General features: G+C 37.4%; 1 protein-coding gene across 1 annotated transcript in view; it reads left to right on the top strand.

The window, feature by feature from the left end:
* ARHGAP15 (Rho GTPase activating protein 15) overlaps positions 1-19,174 on the top strand; it is a 329,404-nt gene that overhangs the window by 220,354 nt on the left and 89,876 nt on the right. The window contains exon 11 of the mRNA XM_071562294.1: positions 2,280-2,357. Coding sequence (XP_071418395.1) covers positions 2,280-2,357 — 78 coding nt within the window. The remainder of the gene's footprint in view (positions 1-2,279; positions 2,358-19,174) is intronic.

Here is a 19,174-nt window from a genome sequence, read left to right as displayed (position 1 = left end):
TTTATTTTTTTATATACTTTTTATCTCTGCCATATTGTATAGTGCCCAAATAAAATGCTAATCAGACCTCATTTCTGGACCAAAATAAATTTATAACAATAATAATGCACTTGTAGACTCCATGTTGCAATGTGTAATATCCTCTAGTTCACAACACAGCTTGTCATTCTCACTTGATTTGGGTGATTTATGCAGGTTCCAAATTGATGCTCTTAATGTGAGACTATTTCACCCGAAGTGACAGGGATTGCTTTCACTTCCATATATGCAATAAGGTTAAGAACTGAATTGAGTTAAATCCAAACAAAGGTTAACATTCTGTTTGGGGGCTTTATTTTCCCTATTTTTAATTTTTGGTTCAGACTTCAGTTTACATGATGCAATTCTTAATCCCCGACCACAAGAGTCCCACAATCCCTTGCTGGGAATTACTCTTTCTCTCTCACTCTCCCCTCACTAAAACAGAATTAGACTCTTCAGATTTAGGATAGAATTGCATTACTTAAACATTTTAGTAATTTCCATTTGCTCATATGTTATATATCCAGCAGATGGATAATTTCCAAGTTTTCTTGATTACCAAATTCTTTTTGATTTCTCTTAAATAAACTTTTTCTTTATCCCTCTATAACCAAAGGGGAGACCTTCCTGAAATGAATTATCACCCCCAGTATTATGTTGCAGGACACCCACAGGTGCAGGGTAGAAAACTATTGAATAAAACACTCAGATAAGTAGTACATCATTATTAGTAATAACCAGATAAGGTATTTATCAATAATTTTTAAATTACATTATTTAATGCAAATCAAACCAGGAGTTCCTAGCAGGACAGACATAAAATAAGAACTGTATTTTGTAGAGAGGGAAAACAAACATGCAAACAAACCAAATACTTTAGTTGGTTTCAGGTTGCATCAAAAGTAAAAGTAAATCTTTTAAAATGTTTTAAGATCAGTGAAAAATACCTCCAAGCACTTGAGTCCACTAGCCATGGCACTTGTTTGCCAGGGCATGATGCAAGTGTCAATAAGGACTTGAACCTCAGTTTCTTCTTTAACTGTTATTACAACTGGGCTTCTGGACTTTGGGATTTATTTTCACTCTTCCCTATAGTTTTAGATTTCCTTGTTGCTCTACCCCAAATTGGAAAAATATTCCCCCTAGATACATTGTTGGGAAATATTTCCTGAAAATTTTTGGTTTTCACAAATTAGCATTTTCCAAGAGAAAGGCTTTCTGTGAAATTGCTTGCCAAAAGTTAATTAAAACTTGTGTTCCAAGGGATAAGTAGCCTTAACAAAAAAAAAAAAATTGTTTGTGTAGATTCTCTTGGCTTCTTATGTACTTAAAAGTTTTAAATGTGAAATAGCAGTGTGCAGTTTAGTGGGTTGGATATTTGGGCATGCAGATTTGGTCGTTGTTGCACAACAGCTAATTCTTCTGGAAAAGGAGAGCAGTTCCCATGTGCTTTGAAATGCTACAGCTATGCAACCGGGGCTGGAAGTGCTATTTTAAACACTCATATCAGCAGAGCTTGCTGTAGGAGATAATATGTCACAAAAGGGAGTATGACATCTAGTTTCACCTAGAAGATAAACCTTGAGTAGATATGCAGGGAGAAACAAGACTGTTGGATTGTCCTTGAAAAGAATGGCCTATATTAATGAAGAAATGTACTCCAGGGCATATGGTACTTGGGATATTTAATTTCATCTTCAAACCTGTCTGATCCACTATGAAGAATATAGCAGAGAAACTGTAGTTCTGTGTAGTCTCACACACGTCATGATTCAGGGTAGGCACCTCACCACTTTATTTTCAGAAAGGTCACAGCCTCAGAAATTCATGTCTGAAAAACCCAGACCCCAGACAGAGGAGTTTCCCCAGCACTATTAATACAAACACCCCATGTTGAAGCAGGGCTGGCACAGCGTTGTGCCTGTCCCAAACAGCCCTTCATGATGAGCACAAGAGCTAATTACCTCTTCCTTTCCTGTCACACTTAAACCCCGCTTGCAGAGCTGTATTCTGCTGACAGAATTACAAGATAATTATAGCTAGGTGTTTTGTATTCACTTAAGTTAATCTACCACTTTTATTTTGCATTGTTGTTTTAATCAGGCAGGAGGCACTTCAGTTGTTGTCAGGTGGATTATTTTGCAGTCGTTCTCTACACTGCTGTTCTTCATCCTTGGGAGGGTGCTTCTGGCTTCCTGACAGACATACAAAGAAAAATACTTCTATGATCTAAAATGAAATATGTGTTTCTCTTTCAGGTCTAGATGTTGATGGAATATACCGAGTTAGCGGCAATCTGGCAACAATACAAAAGTTACGATTTGTTGTCAATCAGGGTAAGTGATTCCTCCACCCTGGTAACGTTTTGTTTAGTACTTGACTGTCTCAGATGACAGTATTTCAGGATCTGCTATACATTAGTGGCATAGAATGATGAGCCATGTTTTGGAAAAGAGAGGAACGGGAAGGTAGAAAGATATTGCACAGAGGGAGATGTCAGCAAGGAGAGAGGGAAAAGAGCAGAGTAAGCAGAGGAAAATGGTAGTTAAACTGGAGATGAGAAACAAACAACAAACAAATCTAAAAATAAGGGAGGAAATGGAGACATGAAATCAGGTGGCAAAAAGCAAAGCATATGTAGAAACCGAAGAATCAAAGTGAGGGGGAAAGAAAAAGATTAAAAGGAAAAATAGCAGATTGTTTGGATGTTGAAAGTTAAACAAAACCAAAAGTAGAACAGGGATCCAAAGGAAACCAGCGAAAGAGAAAAAGGTGCTGAAAAGAACTTAAAAAGAAATACTAAAAGTGGAGTACTGACTGTGCCAGAGTTGGTAAAGATTTACCACTGATTTTGAATAAAAAAAGATTTGACCCCAGAAAATGAGAAGATGGAAAATGAATATTTTGGGGACCTGTTAACAAGAATTAGAGTCATCCTGTACATATTTACTGAGTGTATTTTCACAAATTCTGTATACAATGAACATATTTCCACACATGCAATAGCACATTTTTCACCCTGTGGCCTAAAGAAATCTAACATTGATCAGTAGATACTGTTACAGGTGTGGAAGCTGATACTGGGAGCTAATTAGGATAAAAGACAAATGCAGTCATCTCTCCAAATGGTCTACTATTCCTGGCAAAGACTAACTCTCCCTATGACAATGAACTTGGTAATACTATAAACTTTTCTCAGAAATAAAGAAAAATACTAGATCTTAAATTTCATTATAGAATTCTGAATTAATCAAGTATAAATGTGAAGCTCCTGGAACATTTTTTCCCTATATTTTATTATCTTTTTATAAGTTACCTGGAGACTATTACTAGAACTGTTAAATATTGTGTATTCTATGTGGAGGTAAGAGCTGGTGGAGAACTTCCTCAATTAGTTTTGTACTAGACATAAACTAAGACTTTTGACTCAAATATTCTCAAGAGATTGTGAGATAGGAGAGATGTAAAAATATTCCCACCTTCAAGCCTCCTTTTACATCTCTAGAGAAAGTTTCAGGGGAGCAGTAGGTGTTTGCCACCTCCTCAAATGCTCCAGATCAGTCTTGTCTTCAGCTGAAATTGGAGGATGAACTCTGGTTTATGAGGAATCAGTATTTATGCCAATAAATTCAGCAAGACTGAATAAATCATTATTTACCAATCAGCCTCATGATTTTGATTCATTACTTGGGTTCTCTTAAATTTATAGCTCTTGGGTATTTGTGTGTCAGTAATGTCTTGGCTTTCCAACAACTGTACGTTGTATTTTGTTTGGAGACAGAGAGGCAAACCCAAGATTTTCTATCCTTCTTCACTGCCTGGAATCTTTGGTCAGGAAAAAACAGTGCCACAAAAATAATGGTCCTGTCTATCATATCTTGTGGCATCCAAAGGTTAACATACTTGAGCTTAACATTACTGCTCAAGCTTTTACCTGAAACAGATGGGCTGATACTGGAAAGCTAGACAGAAGTGTAAGCTGGCTTTTTGTAGCAGTGGTACCAGGCACCTTTCTCTGCTGGTTTATACTACTGTGAAAAATTAATATATAAAGGTGAATTAATAGTACTTTAAAGCCACTCTGGCACTGTGTACTTAACGTACATTTCAGGAAATCTACCTACTGAATGACCAAAGAAAATTCAAAGAAAACTAATTCCCCTGGAGGACTATGTTATCATCATATCAGTTGTGAAAATTACTGATTCTTATGTTAGTCTTTATTGATACAACTAGGGCATTCATGCATTTTATATGATGATGGAACAATTTTCAATGGGAAGGGACAATATCTATGCAGACTCCCCTTTCATGTCTTTAAAATCCCCGCTGTAAAATTTTCTAGCCAGGTCTGTATTTAGGTTTTCCTGAGGTAAAACCATACAGAAATAAGTTCAACTCCTGTAAACCCTAATGCCACTTAGCAGTCCCCAGGAAATGGGACAGTCCTACATTGCAGTTCCAAAGAATAATCCAGTAATTTTTTGTTCAGAACATTTGATAAACACCACAGACACAAAGAATGGCTTAAAGATAGCAAGCCACTGTTTGAATTGTTTAAATGCATCACTTCTCTGTGCTAGGTAGGAACCTGAAAGCAGGAAACAGCCCACTGAGTCATGGTGTACCTGAAAAATGATGTGAAGAGAGAGGGGAAACAGGGTTTGTTTAACATGTGCTGGGAGGGCAGCAGCAATCTCCACTTGGTGTCCCCAAGAGCCTGGTGTCTCCTGCCAATTAGGTGCTGAGGTCAGCAGCAGTTTCAGATACCTCATAAAGGAAAACAGGTCCCTAGGAGAAGTATTGTGTGCTCCCAACCCACTTATTTCCCAGTCACTCAGAGCTCTGCAGTGGGGTGATGGTTCATGACTGACTCCACACAACCCTTTCCCTCAGTAATTATTGTGACCTCCTCAGGTCAATCCCTGTGCCTTCATTTTTCGGTAGTTAACAGTGGGAAAGTAGTATTTATACATATGATTTTGCAATAGAGATATTTCTTTTATTTTCCTTTAGTTAAAGTTTAATTTAATTATAAATGCAAACAAATGTTCTGACAAAGCCTATTTGCACTGCAGAGATTGACTGTGCAATCAGTTCTTCTGCTGGGCTCCTTCTTCCTGCTTATTTTGCCATTGTGTCACACCTATTTTTACAGGCTATAAATAGTATGTATCACACTGAAAATTAAAGATCATAGAAGACTCTCTAGGCTGGCTGCCATATCAAAGTATTTTATTAGAAAAATGATTAATTAGAATATAGCAAAGATTTATTTGGCTTCTTCTCCTATACTGTTAATGTCATCTCAGCATCAAAAATTAAATGAAAGAACTGGTGAATATAAAAAGGAAAGAAACTAATAATTGAGAGCTTTATCACTAAAGAAGAGATAATAGCAGTAAAAATATAAAAAGACCATTGAAATTCTAGAATTTTTGGGGTGAGGAGGGGTTTACAACAATAACAAGAAAAAAAGCATTGTATCTTTTTTAATTCTCTGAATATACTTTGTGGTTCATTCTCATTTCGTGAGGTAGGCAGCTCGTGAAGAGGGTTTGACCTTGCCAACATGAGCATCAGCAGAACAAACTACCTTATTTACTTTAACCCTCTCACAGAGTTTTCCTTTTCTGTAAAAGTCTATTGATATCACACCTTTTTTGCTTCTGTGCAACAGGATTATCTTTTATCTATGATTTATTTTCCCATTAAGAGCTGAAAAGATCAGTTGATCATAACAGGACCAGGCTATAACATCTCTCAGCACTTTCTAAACTCTAAGTCATCATTTTTCAAATCACTGAATCAAGGCAGTAGAAGCTGCTTGGACCAAAGTGACATCAGGAAATTCGTTCTTTTCTCAGTCTACAAGCAGTGAAAAATTTTGGTTTGAGAAACTGAGCTACCAGGCAGTCAGTATTTTTGCCTGAGTACCTACAGTAAAGGCCTCTATAATAGCTGGAGATATTAAACAGACACATCTATTCCTCTCATGCTTTCCATATTATTGATTAAGTCTAATAATTGAAATGTTAAAAAAAAAAAAAGTAAAGGCAGACAAGGTACTTGGCAATAGGGATTTTATGAAAAATCTGGAGGAGTTTTGCTGATTTTAAGCAAGGTCTAGAAAGTTAAAGCCTTTACACGTATTTATAAGGATATTCTTCTAATTCACACCTGTAAGAAAAGGCATAAAGTACTGCTTAAGGATCTGTTAAGCCATATAAAGTGTGCTGGCAATTCCAAGGTATGAGGATGCTGCTGAAAGATCCATTGTTTTGGCCCAAAGCCCCAGAGTGGGTCTGACATGGGCCCCAGGTCACAGTCAGGGCTCCGGATGCCCCAGGTGGGGCTGCTCCGAGTCATTAAGGCACCAATATATGAAAATGAGGACAGGTGGGAGATGCTTTTCAATAGCAAATAAAACCAAAAAAGCCAACAGTGAGGCAAAAAGTGTATGAGAAAGAAAAATACAAGGAAAAGGGAAGACTTGTCATCCATCAAGGTGTGGGTGAGTAAGAGTGATTTTTTTTTTTTTGCTTTGGTAGAGGACGATCATGTTGCTCATAGACCCCCAGAATGGTTTGGGTTGCAAGGGACCTTAAACATCATCTCATTCCACTCCCTGCCATGGGCAGGGATACCTTCTTACTGGATCAAGTTACTTCAAGCCCAGTCCAACCTGGCCTTGTATACAAGGTGTGTGATACAGAGCAATAAAATGGGGTGAGGACCTTCTTTGTGCTCAGCCTGGCAGGTTTCCCGTTCTGCTTACAGACACTTCTCCCAGCAATCCTCAATAATTAATTCCATGCCTGAAGACCAGGGACATCTGGGGAAGGAGGGAGAAGGCTCCCTCTTTATGGTCCCTGTGCTAATCTGCTTAGTACCTGGAAAAACATTCCATTTCTACGACTGTCAAACAAGAAATTTTCATGAGTACTAAAATAAGGGGAAAAAATGGAGCTATAAAGGGTTCATAACACATTGCTGGAACACTAGGATTCTATCCCAATGCATATATGTTCATGGAAACTCACCATAGAAATACAAATTTCAATACTTATTGGTTCATTCAGTAAATGTTGGTTCATGCATAATACAAGAGAGTTCCTAATTGTCTTTATATCCAATGCTTTGTTTGCAAAATGCTTGGTACTTGCTGTACAGATGACCTTTGCATCCCTTCATTTCATTTGGAATACCTTGTGTGTGTTAACTGCAAAGCACCATGGACTGTCCAAAGGTCAATTACTATGTTTTTACAGCTCTATTACTATACTTATAAACCAAAACAGGGAGAAATATATGAATTTTTACATGGGCTAAATATTCCTTTATTGCAGAGAGGTACATTGTTTGTGAAAAGAACAGCCAAAGATATCCAAATACTTCTAAATTGAGGAGGGAGGGGGGAAGTGAATTTGACCTCACCCTGCCATTAACTCAAGGTAACAAAAAACATTTGGGAAAAAAAAAGAATTGAAATATATCTGTTGTTTCTTCTATAACAATGTAGTGGGGTATGATTCAGTTTAAGAAAAAAATTAAAAGTAAAATTTAAACCAGAAATACGTGAACTGATTGTGAATATTTATTAACTAAATAATTTAATAATAAAGAAAATGCCTACTTGATTAATTGTTACAGAGTAAAAATTACAATAAAACTGTCTTGATCAGTGCTTTGCAGAAGCACCATTACTGTCTGTGCAGTTGTTTAACAAGGATTTAATTGGAAAGATAAGTGAATGCACATTTAAAAGTATTGTTAATTTGCTTTATAATCACCCCATCCTTCACAGTATTGACAGCACCAGGCACAAACCCCTTTCTCTCTTACAAGTATTATTTTCCATATGTGCACAATAAATTCTGAAGTAGTAATTGGAAATTTTATGGATTTCAACATACCTAGTGTTTTGAGTTTATAGGTGCCATATCCCTTCTCCAAAGGTAGCTCATAGGTGGTGTTTTAAGCAAATCATTGCTTTTTTATTATCCACAGGCTGTTTGGGAGGATGTGATGTGGCAGTTTGTTGAGATTTTTCGGGGTTTGCTTTTTTCTTCTTTCCTAAGAAACATCTAATTCTAATTTACTCTTCCTTTCCATTTGAAATATCAACAAAATCTTCACTTCAGCATTATTTCTGATTTAATAAACAACAGCCATCAAAAGCAGTAATCTTCAATATGTTTATATTCCATCTGTACTTATATTTATTGTTCTAAAATGACTCAGATTAATCTAATTGACAAGTAAGAGCCTAGACCATATGAGCAGCTAAGGATGATACCTTTAACCAGCAGGATTCTTCAACCCAACTGACATGTTCTTTATCAATGAACTGGGAGAAAAGAGGAACAAATCTTGGGATTTTTTTTTTCTTAGTATTACTGATTCTATGAGCTTGCTGGGACCATATGTCTGAGCTCAGCTATCAGGAATCACAGTGGTTTCCTGGATGGCTCTGCCTTGGAGGGCAAAGCCCGTGGAGCTGATACAAGAGAGAAGCTGCCTTTGAAAGGGAGCCTCCAGGTCAACACAAATGGGCTGGGTGGTTTTGAAGGAATCATTTAGAATGGAGAAAAAAGGGAGGAGGGAAATAGACGACATAAATAAAGAGAGATAAACATCTCCTTTCCACAGCTTTATTCTTTAAAATAAGGGTAAAAAACACAACAAAAAAACCCGAAAATTAAAATGCCTCACAGCAGCAGTAAAAAAAAAGTGCATCCCAAGTCAACAAAATTTCACATTCAAACTCACCCAAATCTTTTCATTGACCCAAAATATCCATTCCAAAGGCATCCAGCAGCCCCAATCCTGCTCCTAATAAAGGCTTCATGGGCAGGAGGGAGCAGGTCCTCTCTCAGCTCCCAACTTCCAGAGAGCAGCTACAAAAATGAAGGTCCAAGTGGATTGCCAAGGGCTTTATTTGAAAATCACAGCAAGTATCTCTTGATAAAAAAGGTGTGAAAAAAAATGGTTTGGTTTTCCTCTTACAGTCACTTTCCTGTATGTTTATGGGTCCTTAAGTTCTTGTGTGTATGCCTTGGTGAGATTTCCCTTTATATCCTGCCATCTCATACATTTTTAGATATTCTAGGAGGTTATCAATTGTACTTTTCAGGCATACATGAGTATCCTTAGAAAGACATGGATGTGCTGTGGTTGGGGTCTGACCTTAGAGCCTCCATCCAGCCTCGGTGTCATTTTGTGATCAAGAACAGCCCAGGCAGCAAAGTCTTCCTCACATCTGCCAGCAGTTACTCATGTGATCAGACTCGCTGAGAAACCAGTAAGAGTGATCCAAAGTTCACGATGGAAATATCAGGCTCAAACTGGGTTACTTGCTAACTGAGTACCAAAATGTCTTGAAAGCCTTGAGTCAAAAATAGTTTTTTCTTTCTTTTTCACACTTCCCAGGCAAGCACAGAAAATAAAATGGACTGAAGCAATTTTCAGAAATAATTATAAAACAGCTTGCTTCTGGGTTAAGACCTGCATATGCCAAGCTGTAGCCAAGAATTTCATTTTTTTTATTTTTTTTTCCAAGCTTTAAAACTCTGACAACAGAATAATTGAACCTACAGTAGTTGGTGAATCAATTAATATGTGCATGTTACTGATGTAAGTTCTTTTCTCTGTGTCTATTTTAAGCTACAGAACGTTATCATTATTTTTATTTTTATTGTTGTTATTATTATTATCATTAGTAGTATTTTTATTAAAAAGATGTAGTTTCCACATCCTATCCTTCTATTTCCAGAGGCAAAGGGGGGCAACTATAGTACCTCAAACAATGATTTGTAAATAAAAGTCAGGTGACAAAATCTGATGGAAACACTAACTTTTGCAACAGATGCTTTGAATTACTTTGTAAATAATGTACATTGTGCAGCAAAAAATGGACAGATCTATTTTCAATAGAAATATTTTCAATATATTTTCAATATAACTATTTTGAATTCAGTGTGAAGAAAGAAATAAAATGGAAAGATATCCAAAAAATATCTTATGTGCCCAATCTCTAGCTCTGTAAAATTTCTCTAACTGGGGGTATTGTCATGTTTTTCTTTTCATGTGATGAATAAGTCAGTAGAATGGGGCAGAAGAGGCACTAGGACTGGGTTAATGCGGTCAGCCACAAACATACCAAGGATTTTATGGCATGTATTGTATGATCAAGCATTTGAGACATGCCTTTTATTCCTTTTCTAACCACAGCACTATTTGCGTTACAATAGCGTTTTGCTTAGTAACACTTCAAGAAGTTGAAGAGCTTCTTGATAACCCCTCAAGGAGTGTTATTTACAGAAGGACTGTAGGTTTGCACGCAGTAGCGAGGGATTGCCTTTTCTTGGGGGATGCTCATCGTTGTCATGGGTGACTCTTTGTTTGGGTTTGTTGTTCTGATAGTAACGCTACAGGAAATGCCATTCCACAGAGCTCCAAAACAACAGGGAAAGGAAACACATTACTGAGCCATTTGTTAAAAGTATTAGCAGGAAAACTTTCTACCTAGGATTTTTAGGATGATGGGATCATCTCCAGAAGCTGGGAACTGCCAGTCTTATTTAGATAAACTGAACCAAGTGTTAGAGGTATTTTGCACTGGATGACCTTGAGCTGCTAAGGGGATGGATACTCTGGAGAACTAATCTGCATAATTCCTACTTATAGTTGGTCATGCTCAATGTTTTACAAGATCATGGTGTGGCTTAATATTTCGGGTGGTTTTCTCCCTTGTGGTCAATATCTGTAATTCTGTGGTTTCTGTGTAAAAGTAGCAGGCAAATATGAGCTTGCAATAGGCCAGCAACACAAAGGGGGATGTTATATGTGGATGTGCATCACATAAGATTCTGCAGGGTGACATGGGATGAGAAGTTACCACACCACAGAGTTAAGCTCTATCATGGTGTTTGTGGTGTTCTGTATATTGACAATGGGGGAAATCATAAATACTGTGGGAGATAAAAATATTGACAGTAGCAAGAGATTCTGGTTGGAGGAGACTTTGCTAATGTATTTAACTTGAATTTTATTGGTTGAGAGTGCTGGGGGCCAAACTGGAAAACACTCAAATAAAAAAAATCCAGAAGGGAAAAAAATAGGGAAAATGATAAATCATAACTTCTGTGATAATTGGAAACACGCTTTTATGAGGAAACCCATGTCTGTATCATTTTTACATGCAACGTTTCTTAGAAATATATTTCTGCTGAAAATGTAAATGTTCTTAAGACATTTTCAAGTCACTCATAGCATCATTTTTTACAGATTTAGAATTGAATATTCCTGCCTTTTTTTTTCCTCTCTCTCTCTCTCCTTTTTTTTTTAAGTGCTGTTGTGTAAAAAATTCAGTGGAATTTTGCACAAGCAACTTATCAGACTCCTGGAAAGCATGTTCTCTTAATACATTCTTTGGGCATTTTGGTGTTGATTCAGTTTCTTAATCACTGTTATTTAGTGCCATTTGAGAGGATGCTGAGTGCCAGGGACCTTGGAGGGCTGGTGAGTCTAGCAGAGGGTATACAGGGGAGTTGTGTCCTGGGAAATTGAGTGCCAGAGGCTGTCTGAGATGTTTTAGAGTGTTTAAGAAGCATTAGTTGCATGTACCTAGGAAAATAATAATTTTTCTTGACTACACAATTAGCTTTTTCCCTTTAAAAAATAAAATCCTGTCATATGTAACTGTATAAAAATATTGCTTAGATACTTAGTGGGAAAGCCTTTTTTTAAAAAAGGAGATTTAAGAAATACTGATAAAGGAAAGTGTCACATCCTATTGTCCTGAACAAATACACACCATATATGCAAATATAAAGAAACAGACATTGCCTTTGCCTTCTTTTCCAAGTCTTATTTTGCACTTTGGATTTATTATTGCATGGATTATTAAGCATATTAATTTAAACACTAAGAGAGGTAGTCACACTGTATTTTAATTTCAGAGTTATGCATGGTACCAGAGTCTCAAAAGTGAGAACGTAGCACAGCTCTCACTTGGGTTTTCAGCTCTCACCCGAATGTTAACACCACTCAGCCTGTACCACGCCTGTTGTCAGTACAAGTAACAGGGATTGTTCAGATCTCTCGAGATCAAAGGTCCCATTTCCCAACTCTACTGTAACAATCTGAGCCTAATCAAAGCCCTCTGCATGGACAAACACCTCAGGGTGAGTTGGGAGAGTGATGGCTTTTGAAATCATCCTATGAATCCAGGGCTCTAATTTCGACATAGTTTCTCTTCTTTGTATAATTACTACTTTTATTTATACAACATAACATGGTAAAATTTTGAAATAATCAAGATATTGAGAGTTGAATATAATGGAACAAATGTTTTACACTATTTTTTCTCTTCTACCTCAGAGTCAGTGTCCAATTCTGCTAGTTTATAGTCCTTTTCTGTGTCCCTGTTGCACACTTTTTTCCCTATTACCAGCTGACATAACGTGGGAGACTTGGCTCATCCATGACTTGCACCCAGGACTGACATTGGGACACAGATGGGCAGGAGTTATTTTGGGGTGACAGTAGCCTAGAGTTGGTCTATGCCAAATTCCTGACAAAAACCTCAGCAGAATCTAAGCATAACATTCCTCACCTCTCACAAGCTGAGTAAAGATGATAATAAAAGGCATCTCTAACCTGAAATCAGTTTTGCAGTGATGTTACCAGAATTTGCTGCAGTTGGGTTCATCACACTTTTAATTCCCATAATCTATAAAGAGTGGATTGGGTAGACTATTAGAAGATGGAAAAAATCTCTTGCAAGAGAATAAGACAGACTGTTATTGCTGGATTTTTGCTTCTTGTGAAAGACAGATATTTTCTTTTTTTTTTCTTTTTTTTTTTCCTTTTCCCGGTGTAATCAGATAATTAAAAAACAAACAAACAGGGATTTCAAAACACATTTCCATCAACCAACATTATGTGCTTATGATATAGAAGATTGAGAATGACTTAATTAAGTAGATAGCAGCAGTGAGGAGAAGATGGATGTGAGGAGGAGGAGATTACCCACCCCTGGTGGAACTTTCTTTAGCTGGCATCGGGTGCCTTTCTAGAGACAGGGCATTGATGAAAAAATAAAACAGAGGAGGAAAAGATTGAGAAAATTATATCCCTGTGGTGCTGAAAGCTGTTCCTTGCTGTAAGAAAAGTTAGCTGCTTGCTCAGTGTTTTGTTCAAGGGTAATCTTGACATCGGCTGAGGAGACAGGATAGCAAGTTTCAAAATAAAGAGAAAACTACAGTGCTATAGCATCTGGATGAATTTGGGTGAAGCTGCGTGATGCCAGACTTGAGATCTGAATGGATAGGATGGGATGGAATTGATCCTATCTAGAAAACAAGCTACACTTGGGAGGGGAAGGTAGAGTTGTGAAACTATGTGAGGACATCTGGGCTGAAGAGTGATAACAAAAAGACACCTAAACCACCTAAAAGAGCAGCACTGAGAGGTTCTGGTATCATCAGGTTTCCTAAATACAGGAAAAGAGATTTACTTTTGTTTTTCTATGCTTTTCGTTGATGAAGATGCTACATCAACTTAGACATACGTATTTTTGAATTGGAGCCACATGATAAAGCATTCAAACATAATGCAAATAATTGCAAACCGATGTATCCAGCGGTTTTTGGGGTTTTTTAAATGAGTAAATAATTTAGCTTTACACATGGGCAATCCTTGCTAAAAATTGCAAATCAGAAATCTTCTGTTTGAATGTATTTTATTTTGTTAATGGATTCACTCATATGAAAGGCATCTAATTGTATAATGTATTATTAGTCATTTTCTTTGGCATGCTATTAACTTTAAATAATTCTAATATTTAACATTTTATAACATGCACAACAAAGTTCCATCTCAAGCAGAGGAAAAAAACCATGCATTAATAATAAAATTTTCATAGCCCTTTCTGCTGTGTATGTTGTGATACATATTTGAGCAGAAATATTGAAAATTGAAGCATAAAGTAACAAAGCCTCTTAGTATTTAAAAAATATACATCGTCATACACTGTGGTCCTATAAATACAAGAGCTGGAATATAATTCAGTGCAATTAACTTATTTTAAAATTGAGGCAGATATAAAATGTGATAGGATATAACTAAGTGCATCTACTCGATGTCTGTTCAGTGATCGCTGAGCTGGAGTGTATAAAATGGTGATTAATGCCTACTAATGGAAGTGGTCTCCACCACAAGTTGTGAGCACTGGGGTTGTGGCTGGCTATAAAAACCACACACAGCAACCCTGATAATCTCCAGTAAATCCCCAAGTTTTCCTGGGCTAGAAATAAGATGACAGGTCACATTAGAAATTTTCTCCTTATGGCCTTTTTTTTTCCCCCTTTTCTTTTAGTAGGTCAGATCTTGTTCCCGTGTGTTGTGGAAGTATTATGGGAATGAGCAGTGTCTAAGCTGCTTAACAAATGCACACTTTCCCCACACCAATCTGTTTTCTGGGGACAGCCAGGCTAGTGCTATATGGCATCCTCTCGGTTGGGTGCTATTAATGTTAATAAAATGCACTTAGCACTTAACATCTCGAGATCTCAAAAGAGCTTGCAAAGCAGCATCATTATCTTTACATTATGGGTACAGAAAATGAAGGATAGGGAGACTAAAAGATTTGCCCAAGTTTCCATGGTAAATCAGTGACAGAGCCAGGAGCAGAGCCAAAATCTGTTGATTTATAGTCAGTCTCCTATGTAGTGTGCCGTGCCATTTCACCAAACTCCATTTGCCAAGTCCCTACTGTGTACAGAGACTGCAGATAAGGCTGAAGTCACTCTCTGAAATGTGGATTTGGGGCTCAGGATAATGCACAGCCAAATTAGGTCTTCAAATGCAGGTCTCTCCTGTGATGTATCTTCAAGTGTAGGGCCACCTGTGCTACGGACAGTGGGGCAAAGATCCACGAATAATTGAAATTCTTCTGTGGTGGGGATACAGAGTAAAGGGTAAAGTCCTCGAGGAGCCCACAAGTATGTTTTACATGGGAATGAGGTCCTGGTTTGCTTTCCCATGGTCACAGGGATGCATTACCATGCATTGTGTTTGGCATGACTAAGCCTCATGGAGCTGTGTGTTTGCACAGAGTATTTTGTAGTCAGTTTTGGAAATGACTCCATCGAAATAATGCAGGAGCAGATATGTATGTTGAAGGGATTGTGCTAACATCTCTGTGAGATACCAAAATATTGCTAGCTATATTTGGTAAGCAGGGAAATGAGGAGCTGAGTAACATGCCTACGGAAGTTTGTGATGATTCAGGAATACAAACCAAATCTTCTCATTTCGAACCCTCTCCTCTAGCCCTAGGGTCATCCTCTCTTTCAACTCCCTTAAAAGGCACATTATGAACCCAAAGCTAAAAAGGGGGTTTCTTCCTTCCAGCCTGGATCACAGGAAGGCCAGGCAGTCAAGGGAAGGGTTTGGTCAATGTGCTCAACCCTTGAATTGGAGCATCCTTCCTTAGAGGAGTGAAGCATCCCCACATTGCCCTCTGGCAGTTCATGCCTCTGTTTACAGTAAGTATATCAGTTGTAGTGATAATGTTGGAGATTCATTTCTTCAGTGTGTTGACATGTGTGTACCTGTGTTTCAAGAGCTAAAGTGTGTAGTAAACAGGACAACAAGGAATTATTTGTGTTAGAGGAAGGGAAAAATGCAATGCTTCCCTGCTCTGATCACCTCTCTGGGATTTCTGCAGGGCCACATCCTGACTGCTGAGAGGCTCTGGCTGAGTGAGAGTCCTCTAGTTTTCAGATTAGACATAATCCAAGGCACTGAGTTACCTACAAGAGTTTCTTTCCCCTCTCCTGAGCCTTCACTGATCAGTCCTCCTATGGTATAGGCAGCATTTATCCTTAGCTTACCTTTTTCCTGCAGGCTAACCAGTTTTATCTACTTCTGGTCCCATCTCAGCTAAGTCTGAATTTACTGGAGTGCTTCCTGCAGTCCTCATAGAATTAGGGCATACCCTGATTTGGGAGGAACCCACAAGAATCATGGGCTCTAACTTCTGGTCCTGCAGTTCAGTGCAAAGGTGCAGGAATTCAGGCATCTATTTGCTTTCTTGCTGCTACTGGACTGAAGATTTGGGGTCCTGCCAGCAAAGATAGGGCCACCTCATGCCATGATTTGATATCAATCCAAGTCGATGGCTGTTTGTTCTCTAAGAGACATTCTGGCTGCAGGCACAGTGAATAGGTGTGTGCATCTGAACTCAGCTTGCCTGTTATAGCTCCACAAATGTGTGTCTGCATGCAGCTTCATGGGGCTTTTTTCTGCTCTCTGTGTCTAAATAGACCCTAAAAATCTGACTTATTCTTTCTGTCATCCTGGTGGATGATATCAGAACATTTTGAAAGACTTCAGGTTTGCAGTGAAGCTCATACTGCTGTGTAATTTTGAGTGTCTGTGCTGTCAAAGAGGAAGAATTTAGGTTGGGCTTTGTATTAAAGAAAAAAGCTAATATAAAGGGGACAACTTTATTATACATCTCTATGCATTTAAAAGTCCCAGTTGGAAGAGAAAGCAAGATAGCAAGAACCACAAACATGGGTTGGATTATTTCTTTTTAAGCAAATGTAATACTGTGAAAGATTGACAGCACGGGAAACTGGAGTCTTCCATTTATCCACACTTCATTCCTAATATCTGGCTTCAACAGCAGATTGTAACCATAGAAAGGCTACAGACTCTGGGTGAAATGGCACTCCCTTTTGGATCCAGTTTTATAAAAGAAAACAATTATTCACAGAATGCGTGTCTTTATTCTTTATTGCACATTTCAAAGTCCCCATGAATACTCATTTGCATGTGACAGCTAATGCTGCATCTTGTATTGGCCAGTAAGAGGCATGATTGCACTAAATTGGAAGCAGCAGGCACAGGTTTTCTTTTAAGAATGAGGGTGGGGGTAGCCATCCACTCGTACTGTTCTCAAGTCTTCAGTCAAAACGGTTTTAGAACAGTTGCAAGTCTAGTTACTGGGATAATAAATCCCAAATTAACTGAATATGCAGATCTCACTTCCATTAGGTTACACTCTTTATCTTTTGTTAACAACCCCAACTTTTAAAGCAAATGAGAAGTGGAGAATTGAAAACGCCAAACTTGTACTTCAGGAGTGAAAAATGAATACGGTAACATTCCCCAAACTGTTGTTATTATTTCTTTTTCCTCCTCTTTCTTTTTTTTTTAATAAACCTACATAAATACATTTATTTCACCCCGCATAATTTTTCCCAGTGATCTTGTTTAGTGACTGACACAGGACAGCAGAACCCCAGCAATGCAGACAGGCTGCTGTCAGAATTGCTTACGATAAAAATCCATGTACACAGCAGCCACAGAAAATATTTATTTGGTAGCCACATTCTTTTTTCCTTCAGAAATGTGTGCAGCTTCAACTCATAAGCAAAGGAAGATATCGAGATAAATACTTCTGTGGTTCCTGTGTAATCCCTTTGAATATTATCTGGAATATAATGGGGAGAAAAGTAGCTCCTTGAAAACTACCCGAAACGCACTCTTTTCTTAAACGTAATCTGCCAGCATAATCAGAGAGCAGAAGAACTAATTGCCTGGAAGAGGGAGGAGATTAAGGAAAACACCTTGGAAAGGTTTATTATAGAAAACAGTGTATCATGATTCTTCTTTTCCAAAAAGTTAAAATTGAAAGTTGCTTCCCCCACCTCCTTCCCCCCCCTACCCCCCTCGATTTCCTGACAGCTCAAGGCTTTCACACTTTTCGTTAGACTTGCCTAAAATGCCGTAAGAATTGTATCTAGAACATCAGAAAGTTACCATGCAGGAAATTTAACAACGAGATTACCTACAGTACATTTTTATTTTCCCCAGTAAGAAAACTATGTAAAACCATTGCATTCCAAGTAACAGACAGGACTTACTTTGTAAGATGGATTTCAAAAGATCTGGAGGCTTCTGTTCCTTATAAAACTATGCCAAAGACTATTTAAGTGGCCAGTAATATAAACATTATGCTACTAACACTGAACAGTTTATCACATAAATATAATTGTCTTCTTTTAGAAGAATAATAAAAGCCGAATCCATATGTTACACATTATTTAAAATTGTTTTCTGCAAGATGTATTAATCCCAGCGAAGAAGCAATTCTTCTGCTATAGGAGTAGAACAGCAGTTTTATTTTATTACATTGTCATTGTTTAATTTGTTTGTTCCCGGTAGTAGTTTCACAGATTTTTATGAACTGTTACTTTTATGGAAAGTCAAGTTACAAATGATGGACGCTGTTTGCTTGCAGGAACAGAAAGGTCATGAAGGTAGATAATGTATTTATTTATTTACTTACTGTACTCAACTTCTTTTTTTTTTTTTTTTTAAAAAAACCCCTCAATTCTTAGCAGAAGCTAAAATAACTTGTGGTTTTTAGACCCAGGAGGCACATATTTTGATATTGCTCCTCAGTAACACTGTTAGCTCTGCAGTCTATTCAAATTTGGGAGTAGAATTTAAAGCTCGGATAAACAGCGATTGGTAGCAATGGCTGTGCAGAGCTTACAGTTTATCTTTGGAGAAATGTGATCTTGTAGCTAAATGTCATTTTGCATATTTGTTTTTATGAATTTGAGCTGAAAACTATAGTAAAAATTGTTTGATAGAAAACAATACCACTTGGCACTAAATTATTTTCCATAGATTAAAAGATAACCTTTTTTTCTAGTTAATGTGAAGCTTAATAGTAAATTTTCAGTTCTAGAATTTAAAATTATTAACTGGCATGTGAAAATCTGAACTTTACATTACTCATTGTATAAGTGAATGACAAGATGAGACTTTATATAACTTTGAGAGAAAAAGCAGCTCTCAAAAATTGACTGTTTAAATGCAATGTGGAAAAAGGCTTAAGCTGCTGAAATATTTTGGGCATGTTCACATCTGTAAATAAGGCTGAAATATCTGGCCTATTTAAACAGGAACAAGTCTAAAAATATTTTCATTTAAAAAAATTAATTATAGCAGCCTCACCAATAAAAGTCTTTGTAAGGTATGTAGCAAAGTAAATGCAGGAGAAAGTACATAATGCCAAGTGTACAAAGTATTTAAGTTATAATACAAACTAAAATCAAAGTAGAAG

The sequence above is a fragment of the Pithys albifrons genome, chromosome 8 (assembly GCF_047495875.1).
Source record: "Pithys albifrons albifrons isolate INPA30051 chromosome 8, PitAlb_v1, whole genome shotgun sequence".
NCBI lineage: Eukaryota > Metazoa > Chordata > Aves > Passeriformes > Thamnophilidae > Pithys > Pithys albifrons.
This window is presented reverse-complemented; position numbering and strand designations above follow the sequence as displayed.